Here is an 18,895-nt window from a genome sequence, read left to right on the forward strand (position 1 = left end):
CATAAACTGACTTGCCTATTAAAGAACTTAAACAATGATCGAGTCAATGACACAGAAAATAAGAGTCTGATCCACAGGTTAAGGCAACGGTTTTTTGGTACTTGGATAACTTTTGAAGACTTCCATCCAAGAGTTGTCCAGAAAATGGGCCTCTTAAACCAGAACAAAGTGGTCCAGTCCATAATCTTCATACAGATTGTTAAAGAAAGTGGGTTGAGCTAAACAACAACAAAAAAGATGGTGAGATGTTTAAATAAGTGAGACGTTTTCTCGACCAGAAAAACAAATATAATGTTAGGTTTTAGTTACAGGCTATTAACCTATTCACTCATCCCCTCTTTTATTTATTTAGTTTCAAAAACATTTTATATCTAATATATTTTCCAATTTAAATGAATAATAATATAACCTATATTAATGCTATTGTTGTTGTATTAGACTTTTATCATTAAATTTTGAAATTATATATTTGTTAGTTTATTAAAAGGTTAAAACTTATTGACTTGTGTACAAGTTTTATTTTTGGAATAGAATATCAGTATTTTTATAAGAGACAGTCTTATTTAGGTCAAATATGATTATTATGAGTAATAAAATTCTCATTATGAATATTTAATGTAGTGCATACTCCATACAAGTTAAAATCTGTTAGCCTACTTATAACTATTTAAAGGATTAGACTAGATTTTTAAAGAGATCAAATGAGGTAAATAAAAGGACCTATATTAGATAAATAAGTTAAACTCAAACCTTATATTTGAAAAGCATGTCGGGCTCATGTCTTATAAAACTTATTTCTTTTAAAAAAAAAAATCTACCCTTATATCATATATTTGAGTCCTTAATCTTGAAAGTGAGATAATTTCAATATATACTCTCCTTCCTCACGTATGTGTCTTTTAAGCTTTAAAAAAAAAATTATTAACTAATTATTCATTCAAACAAAATAGTGGTATATTGGTCCTAATCTATACTGCTGCATTTACTATGCTCCGTTTAGGATCCTTTTTATTATTAATGATTTTTTTCCTATTTAAAGAAAAAATATGTACTTTTCTTAATTTAATTTGTTAGTGGTTAAATTTATTTGTATTCATAATTTAAGTCATTAGTTTTGAGAATGAAATGATTTCTATACGTATTTTCTTTTTATATAACTGTGTCTTATTTATTTTTTGGTTTACGCCCTATGAACTTGCATGTTGATTCAATGTTTTTTCTTAACAATTATTTAATTAAACATATCTACTTTCATTAATACATTTAATCAATTCTAAACATCAATAAATTAACATTAGATATAATGTTGATATTTGCAAAAATATTTTTCTATTAAATTAAAACAATTTCTGGATAACTATAGGTTATAAATGTACATACTTTTAATCAATGTTTTATTAGTAAAAATAGTACTTTATTAATCAAATTAATTTTTCTACATTTTTTATTTATATTTTTAATATTAAAAGCACCCATATGCATGAATTATTTGCTAATTTTATGTACGGTTCTCGCAGGTGTCAGTGCTGTACAACAATTGAGAGATACGCTTATTTCCAACATAAACTGATAAAAGTGCATTATTAATTAAATTAGTAAGCTCAAATTTGTTAAGTACAAATATAGTAAAGGAAATGTGCATCATATACATGTAATCAGTAATACATACATGATGCATATCTAACTAATAATTAAGATCTGACACTACTTATGAACAAAATAAATTGATATCAATTACTCATTATGTTGGTATACTTGTAGCGTGAGAATAAACGATAGTATAAATTTTTTATATGCAGAATAAACAATATAAATGAGAATAAATAGAGACTAAAAGGGGAAAATGGGTTAGTGGATCAAATTAGATTGAGTTTTGTGCTTGGTAATACAGTTGATGGCAATCCCTCACCCACCCGCCCAACATGGGAATACAATTTTGGGTAATGCTACCCACCCCCAAAACCCTAATTTAATAAACACTGTTTTGGGGGGATGTGATTCTCCATAATCTCCATGTCAATTAAAAGAAATATAAAAGGGGAAGAAAAATCAAAATAAATAATAATCAAAACCCATTAGAATAGAAAAATTGGAAAAAGAAAGAGGAAAAAAGGGTTTAGATCATAAGTTAACAATTAGGGATACAATTAACACGATGCATTTGAAGTTACTTGGGGGTCCTCACTTTCAGTTTGTGGTTCTACCGTAATGGAGCACCATGACATGATCTGTGGTGGTTGAGGAATCTGAAAGCAAAGGTCTTGTGGTGGTGTCCCTCGGACTCCAAATGTTATCCCTCACATGCTGCAACGTCAAGAAAGGTAAAAGTTGCTGCCCTCTGCATGTTATCTCTATCTGCAACAGTATTTCCATTCATTGCACATTTATTATTATTCATTCATTCCAACCTAGCTCAATATCATTATCATCTTCCACATTATATATACACATCACGTGGCTATACAGTGATATATCCACCACCACCACCACAAGAAAAAGAAATATATACCATGCGATACAAAAAAGTAGTTATAGAAATTACAATACATGACCTTAGCAAATGGTTAAACTCAATATACATATCATGATGATAACTTTACATCAAGTGCGTGATTATAAGAAATGATAGTCATAATGTTCAGTATGCGTCTTTTCCATCTTTTCTGGTTATCTATTTTTAATATAACTTTTTTTGTGTGCATTATTTTGATATACTAAAAATCATCATTGTGTTTACTTTTCTCGTATATAATCTCTCATTCTAATATTTATATCTGTCTTTACGCGACGGCTCGCTTTAGTTCACTTTCAAGTAAAGACTCTCTATAATATTGAAGCTACATAATCACAATATGTCATATTGATAATCTTTATAATTCTTTTCATCTTATAATCAAATGGGTTAAAGAAATATAAGAGAAACACAACTCTCAAAAGTAATTAATTTTCTTAATTACGGACTTTGCAAGGAGATATAATTATACTCAACATTTGACTCTTAAAATTTCACAATATCTTTAATTTCTTCCACTAAATGGTCATATCCTTAATTAATCTTACACTTAATTTAGATGCACACGTAAATATACTTGTTAAGAGACCGGACACAGCTACAGAAATTATTGCAAATTAATCACTAATCTAACATGATAAATTGTAGATACAGTAATGATAACGCATAGAAAATCTTGATTAAGATAAAAAAAAACTTGGAAAAAAATACTACACCTATTTAATTTTTCTCTATTTTTTATTATATATCTAATCTAATATTTTTTTTTTCTTCTTTTGTAAATGTAGTGAATATGAAATCAGTATGAAGTCATGCTTTGTCAGTGGCTTACGTCTTGGGCCTACTTACCAACGCATAAGATCTTTGTAACTTCTACTTTACGCATAAGATTGATCCCCATCTCCACTTTTCCTATTTCATTTTAATGTTTCAGAACAGTAGTTTCCTCCTTTAAGCAATTAAGCCAAGAGATTCCTAAATCCTTAAGCATGCACGCATATTTGGGTCAGCGGGCAATCGTGGAAATGCCCACCCAACCCACGATCTTAAAAACTGCCCTCTCTTTAATCATTATGGGGGCCCATTCAGACTTTTCTCCCAAGCCATAATCATGATCCCTTAGACTTCAGTGTTTTCTATTCTATATATGCCCCCAATACTATTATTATACTATGATATCATATGGTAATGCTACTACTATCACCCAATAAACAAATCACTAATCACCTATTATTAAATAAACAAATAAATCCGAAAGTTTGAAGAGAAAACCAAAAATACACAAACACGATACACAACGTACAATATAATATGATGCAATGGTGGATCCATGAAGCACGGCGAAGAATAGGCAAAGGCACAATCTAGAAAAGAAAAAAAAAACTATCGTAATTTAATATAATAAATATATATAACTTGTATTCTCTTCTTCGTCTCCTCCTTCGAAGGGACCTAATCACGCGTTTATATTACTAAATTTTCATGGTCATCATGCACGTCTCTATCACGTTGCGCCACCCAAACCCTAATGCATGCGAGCGTCAACATTACTACATGAAATAATAGCCCTTTTGATTTTTTCACCATCGACTAGCTAACTAGTTCTATAAAAAAACTAACTACATATCCTTTATTTAATATTATGCCACCGGTTTGAACTTGAGAAACCATATTAATAAAAAACTAATTAAAGTGGCGTAGTTCTTCATATATCCTTCCAATTAGTTTTTTAATGATGCATGCATATCACTCACCAACTTTTATTGTTATTATTATATAGTATTATAGGATATGCACGTATCTTCATATTACTTTTTCTTTTCTTTTTATTCTATAGATGTGAAATTAATTTCTTTTTATATAAACTGAAATTTGATGTTGAATTGGACAGTACTGTGAATTAGATTAAGATTTTGTTCTTATTAGGGACTTAGAATCGATTTATACTGTTGGTGGTGGAAGATGCTACCTACACATAATGGGATTCTTTTCTTTTGGTTCCATTCCATGAGAGTGCAGCACTTGACAGTTTGATGGAGCTTTTAAGCCAAATATTCCGTAGAAAAGGAGAGAGAGCAAATGGGAATTAATGGGAAGGGCCTACATTAGCTGTGGGATATCAAGCGAAAGCGTGACGAAAGGAGAGAGAGAGAGAGAGAAGGCATGCAGATAGGTATTGAGTGGTGAGAATGACAGGGTCCACGTGTGATTTTCGAAGCCCTAGGATATGATGTGTTTGAGTTAAATTAACAAACAAATATCTCGTAACCTTTCTGTATGAATAGAAGGAGTAGTGCTGTCAACTAAGTAGGCCAAGATATATATATATATATCCAAGTTGAAGATGTGTTTCTACATCTTAAAGTCAATGCACTCTTTATAAATTACAAAAGCAACAAGGAAAGGGAAAAACAAATAATAAAGCGAGGGATACACACCTTCCACCATGAAAGACATCTTTTTGCTTTCATGCATTCATTATTGCCTTGACTATCTATTATATATATCCATGTTCATATTATTGTAAAAAACAAAACAGTTTGTTCTTTTCTAAACCCTTTGAATATCTATATTTTTTTCTATTAAGATATATATGTTTCTTGTAAACAAAAGTTTCACCGTATTTTTTATGGGTAAAGATGCCAATTAAGTCACCTTATTTATTATTAACCCTTCTCTCCATATAATATATATACATGCATGTGGAAAATGTATACGTATTTTTGGGTTGCATGAGTAGAAAGATAGAAAAAAAAATGAAGAGAGAGAAAATGACAAATATAATAAATGGCGTATTAGGAAAAGAGAAAGATAAGAGGAAAAATAAAATCAAAAAGAGATGGAAGATGTACGTTATTAATAAGACAACTATGTGTGCAATCTTTAAAGATATGTGAATTATATCGGCCTTACTTATCCATTTGCCATCCAACCTTTCCTGAATTTACGATCAGAAACTAATAATCTTAATTATATGTATGCAAGGGATTAATTAAGCTAGCTAGAGTATATTTATATATATATATATATATATATATATATATATATATATATATATATATATATATATATATATAGGTTGTTAAATTGGATCATCTATCACACTCATTATAAAGCTAATGATTTGGTCTTTATCAGAGTTCCAAATCCAAGTCATGTGTGAGGTTTGCCGTTCCGGGCGGCATGGGGAACTACATGCAAACCAGCTAGCCATATTCATATTTTTTTTATGATGTGCAGTGTAAAACCGAGTAGTCTTAGGTTGACTTCTCATAACAAACAAACAACATATCAAGGCATCAAGAAATTGAAATCAGCAGCCAGAGTGGATATTGTTGTGTATGTGCGTCACACATTCTAACTACAACAAACCTAATTAGATTACTCTAATGATAGTAACGAGTAAAATATACAAATTTTAGTTGATGTCTATCATTCCTAAAACAATCTTCTCTTTAAATATTTGTACGCGTTAATACTAGTCATACTCAAAACTACAGAGTTTTAGAATAAACAAATCCCACATAAAACTCAATCGCATCCTTGCATATACATATAGTTTTTTAACAAGAAAAAAAATCTTAACCACATATAAATATTTAAATTACTTTATTTCAATATATATTTAATTATCTATTGTAATCATATATAGTCAAAATTAACTCCTTTACGAGAGTATATATGTTCTCACCTATCTTTAATAATATGTATATATATATATATATATATATATATATGTGTGTGTGTGTGTGTGTGTGATCTTAAGGATGAGAAAGAGAATAATATGCCGTCTTAATATAATCTTGAAACATGAGTTGGAAGGCAAATTTAAACATACTATATATATCGAAAACACAACGAGGAGGGTTGACCGAAAAAGTAACTTGCATGAAAATCTGACCAACAGAATGGAATGTCGATTTTATGAGTCCTGAAGCCTCGCAAGATCTATATTTTAGGCAATATGGTAATGCATACCATGAACGTATATAAGATTTTGCGTAGTGGCATGGACTACAAATTCAGTTAAACAAATCGATTCCTCAATGAAAGTTGTGATGCATGTTCGATACATTTGACACTCATGCTTCTGTTTTTTCCTGTCAGTTTGGCATGAAAAGTCTAAGACCATTATTCTATTTATAACATGCATGTACCTTGGTTTTGTTGTTTTGTGGATAACACTTCTGTGGGTGGCAAATACAGAAAAAATAGGTACTCAAGACAGTGAAAACCTATAAATTTTATATATATTTCCTTCTCAATTTCATTGCCAAGCAACATGTACAAATGAATATCAAACTCAACCGTGAACAAAACTCTTGTAAGAGATTGGCCTTTGTGGAAAAATAAATATCAAAGTAAATAATAGGACACGCAATTTGTAATATTTGAACAGAATTTTCCAATATTTTTATAATTTATTGTAAAAAAATAGATAAAAAAGGACTAGATAAATTTACAAAATAATTGTTGTTTTGTTTAAGTTCTTCCATAAAATTGTTAATAAAAAAATGACCTCAAAATAAGCCAATCAAATAATACGCTGATAAAGATCAAATGAGATAAACAATGAGACTGGAATACTTACCGAAATTCAAAACAAAAAATGAAGAGAAGTGTTTGTATCTTTTCCATTTGAGGCGGAAATTTTAAAAATAAGAGAAGATTTAAAAGGGTCAAAATTGAAAAATTCATCTATCCTACGTACATTTGTCTCTCTCCTCACCCTATCTCTATCTAGGAGTATCTTAGCATTGGGTGTCGATTTTTTTTCTTTTCAATATTCATAATTCAAGTCACCGGAAGAACCATAACTATCTCTGTAAAAGTTCATTTTCTACAATTCTATTGACTGTGTGTCTCGTCCCGAAGGAAAGAATATTGAAATCAATCTTTTATGTCAATCTTAAAACATTACAAAAATAAAAAAGTGGAAAAACCTGCGAAGCTCCTTTACTAATTTTTTCAATTTCAACTGTTTTATAAATGTTCTCATCATGCTAAAATTGAGTATGGCATCATCGGCTAAGTGCAAATGATAAACGGGTGGGGTGAGCAACTAATCATTGTATATATGTAGATCTTAATTTTTCTCCTATAGGTCAGATCTAGTAATTTTAAGGGCATGCATGGATATTATGATGTAGGTTCTATATGTGTTGCTTCGTTTTCTCTAAGGATTCAAACCTTTTTTTAGTAATTATTAGGCAGCAAGTAGTAGTGGTGTTCGATGATGAAGTGTGCATGAAGGATTGTAAAAGTTCTGGGTCGACACACTATAATGCGCACATCTAATAATATCACTCAATGCATATATAGCCTCGTGCACATGTTTCATAATGAGCGTAGATCATAAGTATCTGAAAGTACATCTAAATCCCCAACCGATTTCAATACTAGTTCTGTACTTTATACTGCGTATCATTAAGTTTCGACAAAAACTTAACATGCACAATCTCAAGAATATATGTTGAATAAAACTATTAATACTAGGGTTATAAGTAGTACCACTTAGATGAAAATTCATAGACCAACCATATATAATTATTATTTCTATTTTTTATCAACAAATATTAATTTATTAATTTTATTAGAAATATAAGTTGAAATGATTTGAACTTACAATTTCTTTTCTCTTCCTTTTTTTTTCCCAACCACTAAAACCAGCTATTACGACTGTATAATCTGTGTCCTGAGAGGCTGAGATGTTAAAGAAATGGAACCTCTTCCGCTAAACATTATTGGTGAGAAAGATGGTGCAGATTAGTTTCCCAATTAAACTAATTATTCTTAATCCTGTTTAGTACATATATGACCCTTTTTCTTCTAAATTAGATACTAGGTTACGAAAAGTGGTTTCTTATCCGTAATTTGACTACATGATCTACATTCTACACATATCTAATTAAAATTTGTATATATTTGCCATAAAAGATTATCATCTTGTTTTAACAATTTCCTCCCTCTTTTCTACACACAAGTGGTACGGTGTAGACCACTTAAAAGTTTATTTTCATGCAAATCAGTGGTAAGACACTGAAATCATAAACTACTCGAGCATACATGGGTGATTATTACGATTATATTGGGTGTGTAGAGTATTATATAATTTAAAACAGCACCCCAATATCAACAAGGAGCTTCCTTCTATGAAACTAACTTATTTTTTGGCTAGAAAGAACTAACAAAGATAGTGGGAGTATATATTAATTTTAATTTTCCGTGAAGAAATTAATTAGTAATTATTATATATCTTTAATTAAGTTTCTGCTTTTGAACAGTTGTGGTACACACCTAACTAATAATACCCCAATTCCCACCACCAAACACAACACACAAATAGAAGGTTCTTAGGATCCTATGTGGAGGCTCCATATATATATTGTCTTAGTTGTGGATGGACAAACACCATGATTCTAATTAATCATGTTGCCATGACACAGAATATGAGTATGAAATTAAAACGGAAATGGAAGACAATAGAGTTCCGAGAAACATACTTCTCACCTGCATACTCATTTCTTTTTTATGAGAAGAGAAAGAAACATATATATACTTTTCCATCACTAGATAGATAAACCTGCTTTAGTTCTGCTGTGTCTTTCATCTTTCTAACCCCCACTAGGTTTCTATTTTAATGTACTTTGGTACTTTTGATGAAAACGTAGTTCTATTTCCTTTTCGGACACTCCTATGTTCATTTTCATATTTCTTTAATTACATGCTAATAAAGGAGGCAACAATTGGGATTAGCAAGGTGCATGACCAAGAGAGCAGCGATGGAAAATCATATCCCTAGCTATGTACTTCACACAAGCACATACACATACAACAAATTATACATAGATTATTAATATATGGTATTTATATTTATATAAAAGGGTGAAGAGAAGGTTGAAACTTGAAAGTACCTCCGATTCGCTTTCCAGTCTGAGTTTGCTAACCAGATACTTCAATAGCAACCGAACTGTCATCCTTCCGTCTCTGAAAGTTTTGTAAAGTCAAAAAGAAATGATGAGTTTTTTGCAGCTCCAAATACGATCAAATCATGATCAAAACGACATTGATTACACACTGACAAGAAAAGCCCCAAGCTGCTCATCAAGGGAGAGAGAAGAAGAAACAAATAAACAAAAAAACAACAAAAATACTCACTTAATTCTAAGGTAGTTCTTAGGTATTTGTGGCAAGAATGGTTCTCTCGCTCTGCATTGTAGTACGAACGAAAACCAAGTGAGTTTTATCACACAAAAAAAAGCAATTAAATTGCACTAGCTAGCCTCTAGATAGACGCATGCATGTATACATATATATAGTCTATAAAAAGACAAGAAAAAAAATACTGTACTAGAAATTATTATAACCAAAATGTATCATATATTAATTAATTAATATGCATTTTTTTCTATAATTTAGCTTACTGGTTTGGAGAGGCTTGTAACATAAACCATATTCCAGAATGAGGTCTTCTAGGAGGATCAACAACTCGAACGGTGACATTATTATCGGAGCTTGGTCCTGGCCCAGCTGCCACGTCATATTGATCAAACCCAGAAGAGGAAGAAGAAGGGAAGTGATGATGAAAGGGTACTGTGGGAAAGTAAGATCCTAAGGGATGAGGCCTCAAAGAAGAGTAACAAGTTTGAGAAGAGGAAGAAGAAGAAGGAATAGGAAGAGGAGTGAAAGATGAAGAAGAGGGCATAATAGGCATTGAATATTGAGGAAGTAGTGGACCAAATGCCCAGTTCATCATCTCTTGGTGACCAAAGGTTGATGTAATTGGACCACTGGCCATAGACATCATCGTCGACATGGAAGAAGAAGATGAATACGACGTCGTTCGATGATGCTGCTCAAAAAGCAAAGAAGAAGAAGAACCTCCTCCTCTCCCTGAAGCCATCACTGGAAAAACCGCCGGTGGCGGCGGCTGCTGCTGCTGCTGCTCCGAGCTCCGCCGTAAAGGAAGCAAGTCTAACTCAACAAGCCCTGAACTGGTTGTTGTTGTTGTTGGAACAACGGTTCGAGTATCACGCTCTTGTTTTGTGCTTGTCAAACCTATGCTTAATTGAAGCCAGTTACTGTTGTTGTTGTTGTTGCTGTTGTTGTTTGCTTCTTCTTCATCTTCTTCTTCTTCCTCCTCCTTTGAGATTGAACCGCAAGCTCCAACTTCAGCTTCCTCGTTAGTGTTGTTATTGTGTCTCGATGATTCTTCAGCCTCAGCCATGATGTGCCTCCTCGCCACAAAATCGGATCCTAACAAGCAATTGTAGCCTCCTTCAACTTCAATAACCTGGTTCATAGCACTCCTATTAATGTTTTGTTGTTGTTTCCCGTTTTGAGAAGGAACCATGGTCATATTTGACTACCCACTCCACACAAAAAAACCATGAAAAAACCAAACCCGATGATGATGTTGTTGTTGTTGCTGGACACGTGTCTGATCTCAACACAAGCCATAAGAAGAAGAAGAAGAAGAAAAAGAAGAGAAGGGGTTTGGAATCTGGGGTTTATTATATAAAGGGTGTGGAATAGGAATTGCATAGTGGTTTGCCATCATCAGTACCAATAAGGAAGAGACTTAATAGTAACAAGAAAGCCATCAATTTAATAGTAACAAGAAAGCAGATAGCTAGCTGCAGCAAGAACAACAAAGAGAACTAAATAATAATTCTTTCTTGCAAATCTCACTTTCCATTAATTCTCTTTGTTTGGAAGCTTGTGGGTTGGAACTGTTTGCAGAAGCTATGAGAGAAGAGAGAGAGGAAGAAAAAAAAAGAACGAGGTATGGTGGTCTCTCTGTCAGTTGAATAAATATTTAATTTTATTATATTTTATACTCGTATACATGTCTTTCAACATTATTGTAATAAGAGTTTAATGTAGCTATGTTATTTGATAATTTTCTTAAACTTCTAATAACGATGACTATGTGACTAAAATATTTTACTTGCTCGAGATCGTTAATTTGATAATGACAAAATTAACTTTTAATTAACTGGAGATGAAGTAGTTTTGTCATAATTAAATAATTTTAGTAAAATGATTATCGTATAACAATTATACTATATCCTCTAGTAAAAATGAAGTTGTTTTTAATTTTAACAAATTCAAGAAATGTGATAACTTTCTGTCCTTTTTCAAGAAAAAAATAAAATTTCTAATGCCTATTAATTAGTGTGTAATATAATATGGGGGTGGGGGTGGACAAAGAGAAGGGTCCTGCCAGCAAACAGTTTTGGGCCATGTTCCGAGGAGAAAATGACTGCAAAGGGTCTCACCCTTTTTGTTATGTCGCTAAAAGCTCCTTTTTAGCCCTAATGACCTTCTGGTCGGGTTACCCTAATTATTAACGTTTAATTCCTCATAACATTTGATAGCCAAAAATCATAAGAAAAAAAATCATAATTAGACTAATTTTTCTATAGAAATATATCTTGGTTTATCTGGCTATTTTTTTTTTAACTGGAACAACTTTTAGAGATAAATTACTCTATAAAACGGTTTGCATGTAAATGGCTTTGTTGAAATTAATTTCTTGTTCTTCTCTCTTTTGAAAAGATATTCGTTCGTTGTCATCTTCTAGTATATTTTTGCATGTTTATTTTGAGCTTTTTTTGGTTTATATATTCAAGGTGATCCTGATCAATGGACTTCTTCTGAACATTCAACTGCATGCTTTTTGAATAATGCAACTTTTGAAAATGTTGTTGTCAAAAGTTTACTTTTACAGTGACTCTTATTACAAGTTTTCGAAGAAGTGACTCTAAAGGTATAGTTTTTAAAGAGTGGCATGGCAGCAATACCAAACTTAATTAGCCCACATATATTATTATTATTATTAATTAACATTTTAGCTTCATATTGCCCATCCTTTGTGTATAATTAAATATCCTTGACACACAGGCTGCTGGAGACCATATTGTATTAATGAATCTGATCAGTGATCATGCAAAATGGTTAAACAAAATTGTTGTTTAAAGAAAAAGGTATATTGAAATACTAAAATGTTCAAATTAAATAATGAAGCAACAGAGAGATCAAACAAAGTGCAGTTTTTTGGGTATTTTGTTGTTATGTGTGGGGTTGTTTTTTTTTTTGTTGCACTGGGAATTGGGGGAGGAGATGGAGAGAAGGAATATAAGTAATTTAAGTGGGAGGGCATGATGACCTACCTGTCAAGAATGGCATAAAATAGAAAGACATATAATTAATAAACAAGGGGCAAAGGACACATTGGACACAAGTCATTAATTCATTATTAAGAGGCAATTATAAAGAAATAAATAGAATAGGACTCTTTCATTTGGGCATGCATGATGATGATGGTGTCTTCACACAACCCGAGAATCGAAACACTGCGACGTGGGCTTTTATTCTAAGACATTCGTTGCAAAAGCCATGTGCCTCCCACCCTCCTTGCATCTATTTGTACGGTCCCTCTCTCTCTCTCTCTCTCTCTCTTAATTTGTGTGATAGTAGTATGTTTTTATAGTATTTTTTGTGTGTTTCTTGGGAAGGGCTAAGGACCAATATGAAGAGGGTCTTCAAAATCAATCTTGCACTATGACAAATTGTAATCATATATACTTTCGTGTGTGTGTATCTATATATATATATATAAGGTAAATATTACCTAGTATTTTAAAGATATTAATTAAAGAATTTAAAATAAACATATTTTATTAAAAGATAAAAAATATATTACTTATGATTTTTTTTATATTTTCCTATATTTTATATAATAAATATATTTTAAAATTTTTAACTAATGTCTTATAAACACAATGTCTTATAGATCCTGATTAACAAGTTGATATGTATAAATTTCAATGTTCAATGCAGTACTTCGGTTAAGTAATGGATGTTTAAAGATGAACAAGGAGTTTGGCTGACCCTTGCTGAAAAGCTGACCCTTTCTTTCCAGCCCATCTAACATGTTCTCTCTCAAGCAGAACAGCTTTATTTCGAAAGAAACTATACGGGTCTTTCAAAGAAGGCTGAGGGGTCAATCAACCAAATTCCCTCACTTAAATTATGTTGGAATTTTTTACAAGTCTTTGGCATGCCGGGCCAATTCCAACTCCTAGATCGTTTGGATAAATTCCTAATACTATACACATACATAAGGATTCCCTAATAAACATTACACATGTTAACTGTCTAAAATAAGTAGTACTTATTTAACAATTTGTCATACACCCATTAATTAGAAGATTTGGGAAAGTTGCATACATATTTTAATTGCACTCCCTCGGATCGAATTTGAATCTTGCATAATGATTACTTTCGTTTTCTATGTGATGCCTTGTGTGAAATGCTGTAACCTCATTTTTTCTACAAGGAAAAAAGTGTTTGCCAAATGAAGAAAACAAGATATAATGTGTCATGCGCTTATAAAGGCAGCAACCAAAAGAGATGAGAAGCGTGACCTTTGGTGGCAGTGCATGGATTGGAATCAAAGGGACACTTTGTTTTATGATGGCGATATGTTTCTACCCTAAAATTTCACCCTCAAGATACACATGCATGATGTATTGTTTCAGTGGAAATTGATATACATAGACAGTCACAGCGCCCATATTATTAATGTAAATTTTTCAATAGTGCGTTTTTTTTTATAAAAAAAAAAAACTCAAATCTTACAGTGCGTAATAGTATAGTAGTAGTTTTTATGCAAGTCCTTTAGTATAAAATAAATAGCGTGAGTATCATTTTGATTATAAAAACAAAAAGGAAAGACGAGGATCTCCACTTTACCACAAAAAATTCTTCATAGTAATCATAAGAGTATATTTCATAAGCACAAAATCTTAATATATATCTTTAAGTGTGGACAAACTAAGTTAGACGTATAAGTAGTTAATTTAAAATAATATATAGTTGCGACCAATGAGGAGTTTATTGGTAAAAAAGTTGGCGCTGAAAACAACTCCAGATTAGGAGTTTGTCTTTTTGTGTTTATCTTCTTATGCCTTTTTCATCTTCTTTTTCCCATTTTGTTTCAGAGTATCGTCCATGTGTCACCACTTCGTCCAAAATTAGTGTCTCAAAATAAATCCTTCAACATATATATTGAATTAGCATGAATTTGGAAGTGGCAACTAGAGAGGAACAAACTATGTAATGTTCGAGGAAGAAGAAGAAAAAGAAAATCACTTTAATTTTGGAAAGGAAAGAAAAAAAATTGTACGAATTGAATGTTGTGAGCGTATACGTAATAATCATGCATGGGATGGTGGCATGACTTTTAGTAATTGTAACAGATTCCATGGGCTATGTGATTTTGATTTAGCACGGTACTAAGGGAAGGGGACCAAACAATGATAGCGTTTGCAATGTTCATGTTCCCATTAGAGAAAGTGGGTTAGCTAGCGCTATGGTGTCTTTTTCCCACTTCGAAAATGAGTGGACAATTGAAGAGAGACAAGTTTCACTGTGAATATTTTTTATATTTTAATTTTATACATAGAAAAGAATTATTACCTTTAATATCGTCATAATGCCATCATCAATACGACCATCATCACCAATTTCATCCATCCACACATACAAGACAAGAGTGAGGCCCAATTTAACACATACAAGACACTAATTAAATTGCTACTATATATGGCTAGTAAATATTACTATATAGCCTCTTTTTCAACAAAAAAAAATTAACCCATAGTGTATATATACTTAGAGCATTGACTCTTGACTTTTGAGAAAAAGTGTGATAGGGAAGAGGAAGGAGTTGTGTTTTTTTTTTTTTTGTGTTTTTGAAATTGTTACCAAAACCAAGAGAGAGGGGGTGACTGTTTAGTAGTGTTGTGTTTGCATGTGCATGTGTTATAATGAGTGGCCATGTCAGTCCATGCATGTGAGAGTGTGGGGGATAACTGTAAGTTGAGGAAACCGAGAGGGAAAAAAGAGAATATTGCATGGCTTATGGGGGTTAAAATTTGTCAGATTCGTGTGCACGGTCCACTTTTGGGCTTTAAGATAGGAGTGCCATGTGATATCGTAATTTATAGGTTAGTACTTTCAATCCACTAACATTTGGTCAACAAATCAACAAATGCTTCAAAAATATTGAATGATATATTTGAAATACTACTATATAACATATTATTACATGCATCTTTTGGAAATCATTTAGTACATGAATACAAACGCCTCGCCTAATAAGAATGTTGTTGAATGGGGTGTGACGACATTTTGTCATGAAGACTCCTAAATATAATGCTTTAATAATAGCCTTTTTCTCCATGTTTTAAAGTCCTTATACTATATGTAGACTACCCGTATGTATTTGAATTTGCAAAACCAAAAGGAAAATACTGTACCTCAATCATGACGAGTAAAAACACACTCCACGTTTTCTTTTTATTATTAACTTTTTTTTTATCAAAATGCAATGATAGTATTGCAAAGATTATTTTACATTATCATCTGATTAATTATATATGTATATATATATGTGTGTGTGAAAATTAATTTTTTATATTGTTATTATTCAAATATACTTTTTGTCTTTCGTATCGTCTAAGGCTTCGTTTAGTTTAGTGGAAATTAAAGTTGAGGAAAAGAAAGTCAATGAAAGAAAAACACAGATATAAAAAAGGTCCATCATTTCTTTTTGGATGAAAGGCTGGAAAGAAGGATGAAAGAAAAGTTTTAGTGTGGACTCACAAGAAAATTTTCCCACCTCTCTTGGTCATCTCTCTTAAAAGGGGAACATGGAGGATATTCTACTCTTTTATTTATTTATCCAAAATACTTCTTATATGATAACAAAAATAATAATAATAAAATAACTATTATATTAATAAAACCAATAATAATATTAATATAAAATTCCTTCCATTAATAACTTTTTTGCGAAATGTATTCTTTGCCAAAATAATAATATTACTACCATCAATAATTTTTTCTTTTCATTTTCTACAACTAAATTAATAAACTTTCTTTATATGTTATCTAACCTTAAAAGTTATTTCATTTTTAACTTTCTTGCTCCCATTTTATTTTCTAAACCAAACAAATTCAATAGTTTGTTTGGTTCTAGTGATACAGGAAAGAATGAAAATGTAAGGATGAAAAAGACAAAAACTCAAATCTCTTCTCTTGTCTAGTTTAATTAAGTGGAAGGATATATAGAAGAATAATAGAAAGACCCACATAACTATTCTTTTTAGGAGTATGAAAATGAATCTAGTTTAATGGGTTGACCCAATAATTAAGCGCCACAAATAGGTTAGATTGGAATGTAACCATTCAGGTTCAAATTTATTTCGGCCTAGTCCAACTTTACTCAAAATTTCATTGACTCAAAGAGGACTATTCCATGATAGGATGGGCTAATTGTGGTGTAAATTTAATTTTAATTATTTAATTTTTTGTAATTATTAAAATGATAAATGATAAACTAAATTTATATTTATTTTTAATTTCTATTTTAAGGTTAATATTTTATGCATATTTAGTTTTTTTAGTTTATTTCTACTATTATACGTTATATTAATCTATTTTATAGTACAAATAACTAGTTATATTTTTATTTTAATTTATAGTGATTAAAAAAAACCATTAACTATTTGTATTGTTTTATTTTAATATTTTTTATTTTTTTATATATGAAAAATGATTGACCCATGTGCTGGCTTAACTTGTGGCCTACTAGTGATTGGACCGGGTTAAGAAAATTTTAATTTAATGTCAAAATTATTTAAGTCAAAAGAATATTAACATGTAATGGGTCAACCTGAATGAGTCAGGGTTGACCCAAATCGATAATTCTAATTTATCATCTTTAAAATTATATATAAAAAAAAGTAAAAAGTAAAATTTAAAAAAAACATTAAATTAACATTGATTTTTCATTCTTGTTTTTCTTTCTTAGAGATATTTATCATTTACTATATACAAGTTTTAACTTTCTTTTCTTATCAAACAACTTAAAATATTATCTCACTTTCTATTTATTTATTTTTTACTTTCTTTAATTTTTCTTTGATAAATTAAAGAAAGCATAAAGGGTTTACTGTTACAACCCATTAAAGTATAAATTGACTATATACAGATAAAAGGACTTTGCAAGATATTTAATATTTTTATACTTTTTTTCGTTACAAATGCGTCTGACATCAAGTATAAAACAAGAGAAAAAGCTAAAATGAAAGTAAGTTAGTTAAGATAGTAAATTAAGATTTACTATAAGATATTTTGGCATCACATCTGTTTGCTCTTTGGCAATTCAATTTCTTTTATGTAACTTTATAAATAAAAACTGAAATTTAAATGATGATAGATATGACTTTTTAATGTGATGGTTGGAGGTTGGTAAAAATGCCAGGGCTGCATAGTGCATAGTACGACAAACAAACCTCTCAAGTTTGTGCTTCTACTGTAGAGTTACATTAGTTCGGAGTCAAGCCAGGGAAGACTAACTTGGGAATTGAATATAGGCAAATGAAATTCTGGTTCTGCCCACCTGAAACACAATTCAACTGTATAACAAACAGCCACAGACTTTCTTTTATTTCCTTGAAATATCTTTTTTTGGGAAATGTTAATCGGACATAGTATGTGTTACAGTAGTGTTTATTTTGAGTACTTTTTTCTATTACAAATTTAATTACCTGAACAAGATAATTGCTATTTTAAAATTGATTGAGAGCAATAATTATTAAAAAAAATATAGAGAATAGAAAATAAATGTGCAGATATTATGAACCACCATCATGTATATTCTTTCTTTTACTGTGGCTCTCGGGAACACGGAAGTTACAAAAATGATGATTGCTAGTCTAATCATCCTAGACCCAGCTGCATACATACATAGCTTTGAAAGTGAGAAAAATAGATAGATATAGGGCATGTCCTCCACTGCAAGTATGCAAATTACAGACCGTATTGTCATCACCATCACCATGCATGCACATATACAATTTGATTAATGGAGGAGGAAATGACATCGCCTCCTAGTCAGTCATGCAAGTAAAGATTCTTCATCTTTTATGGAAAACCATTATTTCCCTATACAGTGCGCAGCGTAGCTTCTAAGCTCAGCAAATAAAAAGGTGCAAGACACTTATAAATCAATGAAAAGATTTTCTTTTATTAAGGATAGATGTAGGACTACACATCGATATCCAAATACCCTATGCAAGAATATTATTGGAAAGGAACCAGATGATAACAATGGTATGAGTGTGAAATAAAACACAAAAAAACAAATTGTACTGTATATATCCAAAACTAATCCAAACCTAATTATTATAATAACTGAAGTATTTTGAGAAGAAATTGAACAGTCCATTTTATTGAAATGGTTCGGTTAACCAAAATGTTTTTTGGAAGCGGTTTGATCCTTTGAAAAATCAAATTATATATAAGTAA

The 18,895-nt window shown here is 31.0% G+C and overlaps 1 protein-coding gene across 1 annotated transcript; it reads right to left on the reverse strand.

The window, feature by feature from the left end:
- Nucleotides 1–1,764: 1,764 nt before the first annotated feature.
- Nucleotides 1,765–11,305, reverse strand: LOC102664769 (protein LAX PANICLE 2). The gene is made up of 4 exons (XM_006602945.3): nt 9,937–11,305; nt 9,671–9,721; nt 9,427–9,499; nt 1,765–2,355 (listed from the first exon to the last, which is right to left on the reverse strand). Exons 1-4 carry the CDS (start codon nt 10,869–10,871, stop codon nt 2,188–2,190), a joined length of 1,227 nt encoding a protein of 408 aa, XP_006603008.1. The 5' UTR covers nt 10,872–11,305; the 3' UTR covers nt 1,765–2,187.
- Nucleotides 11,306–18,895: the final 7,590 nt, after the last annotated feature.

Source organism: Glycine max, chromosome 18 (assembly GCF_000004515.6).
Source record: "Glycine max cultivar Williams 82 chromosome 18, Glycine_max_v4.0, whole genome shotgun sequence".
NCBI classification, from domain to species: domain Eukaryota; kingdom Viridiplantae; phylum Streptophyta; class Magnoliopsida; order Fabales; family Fabaceae; genus Glycine; species Glycine max.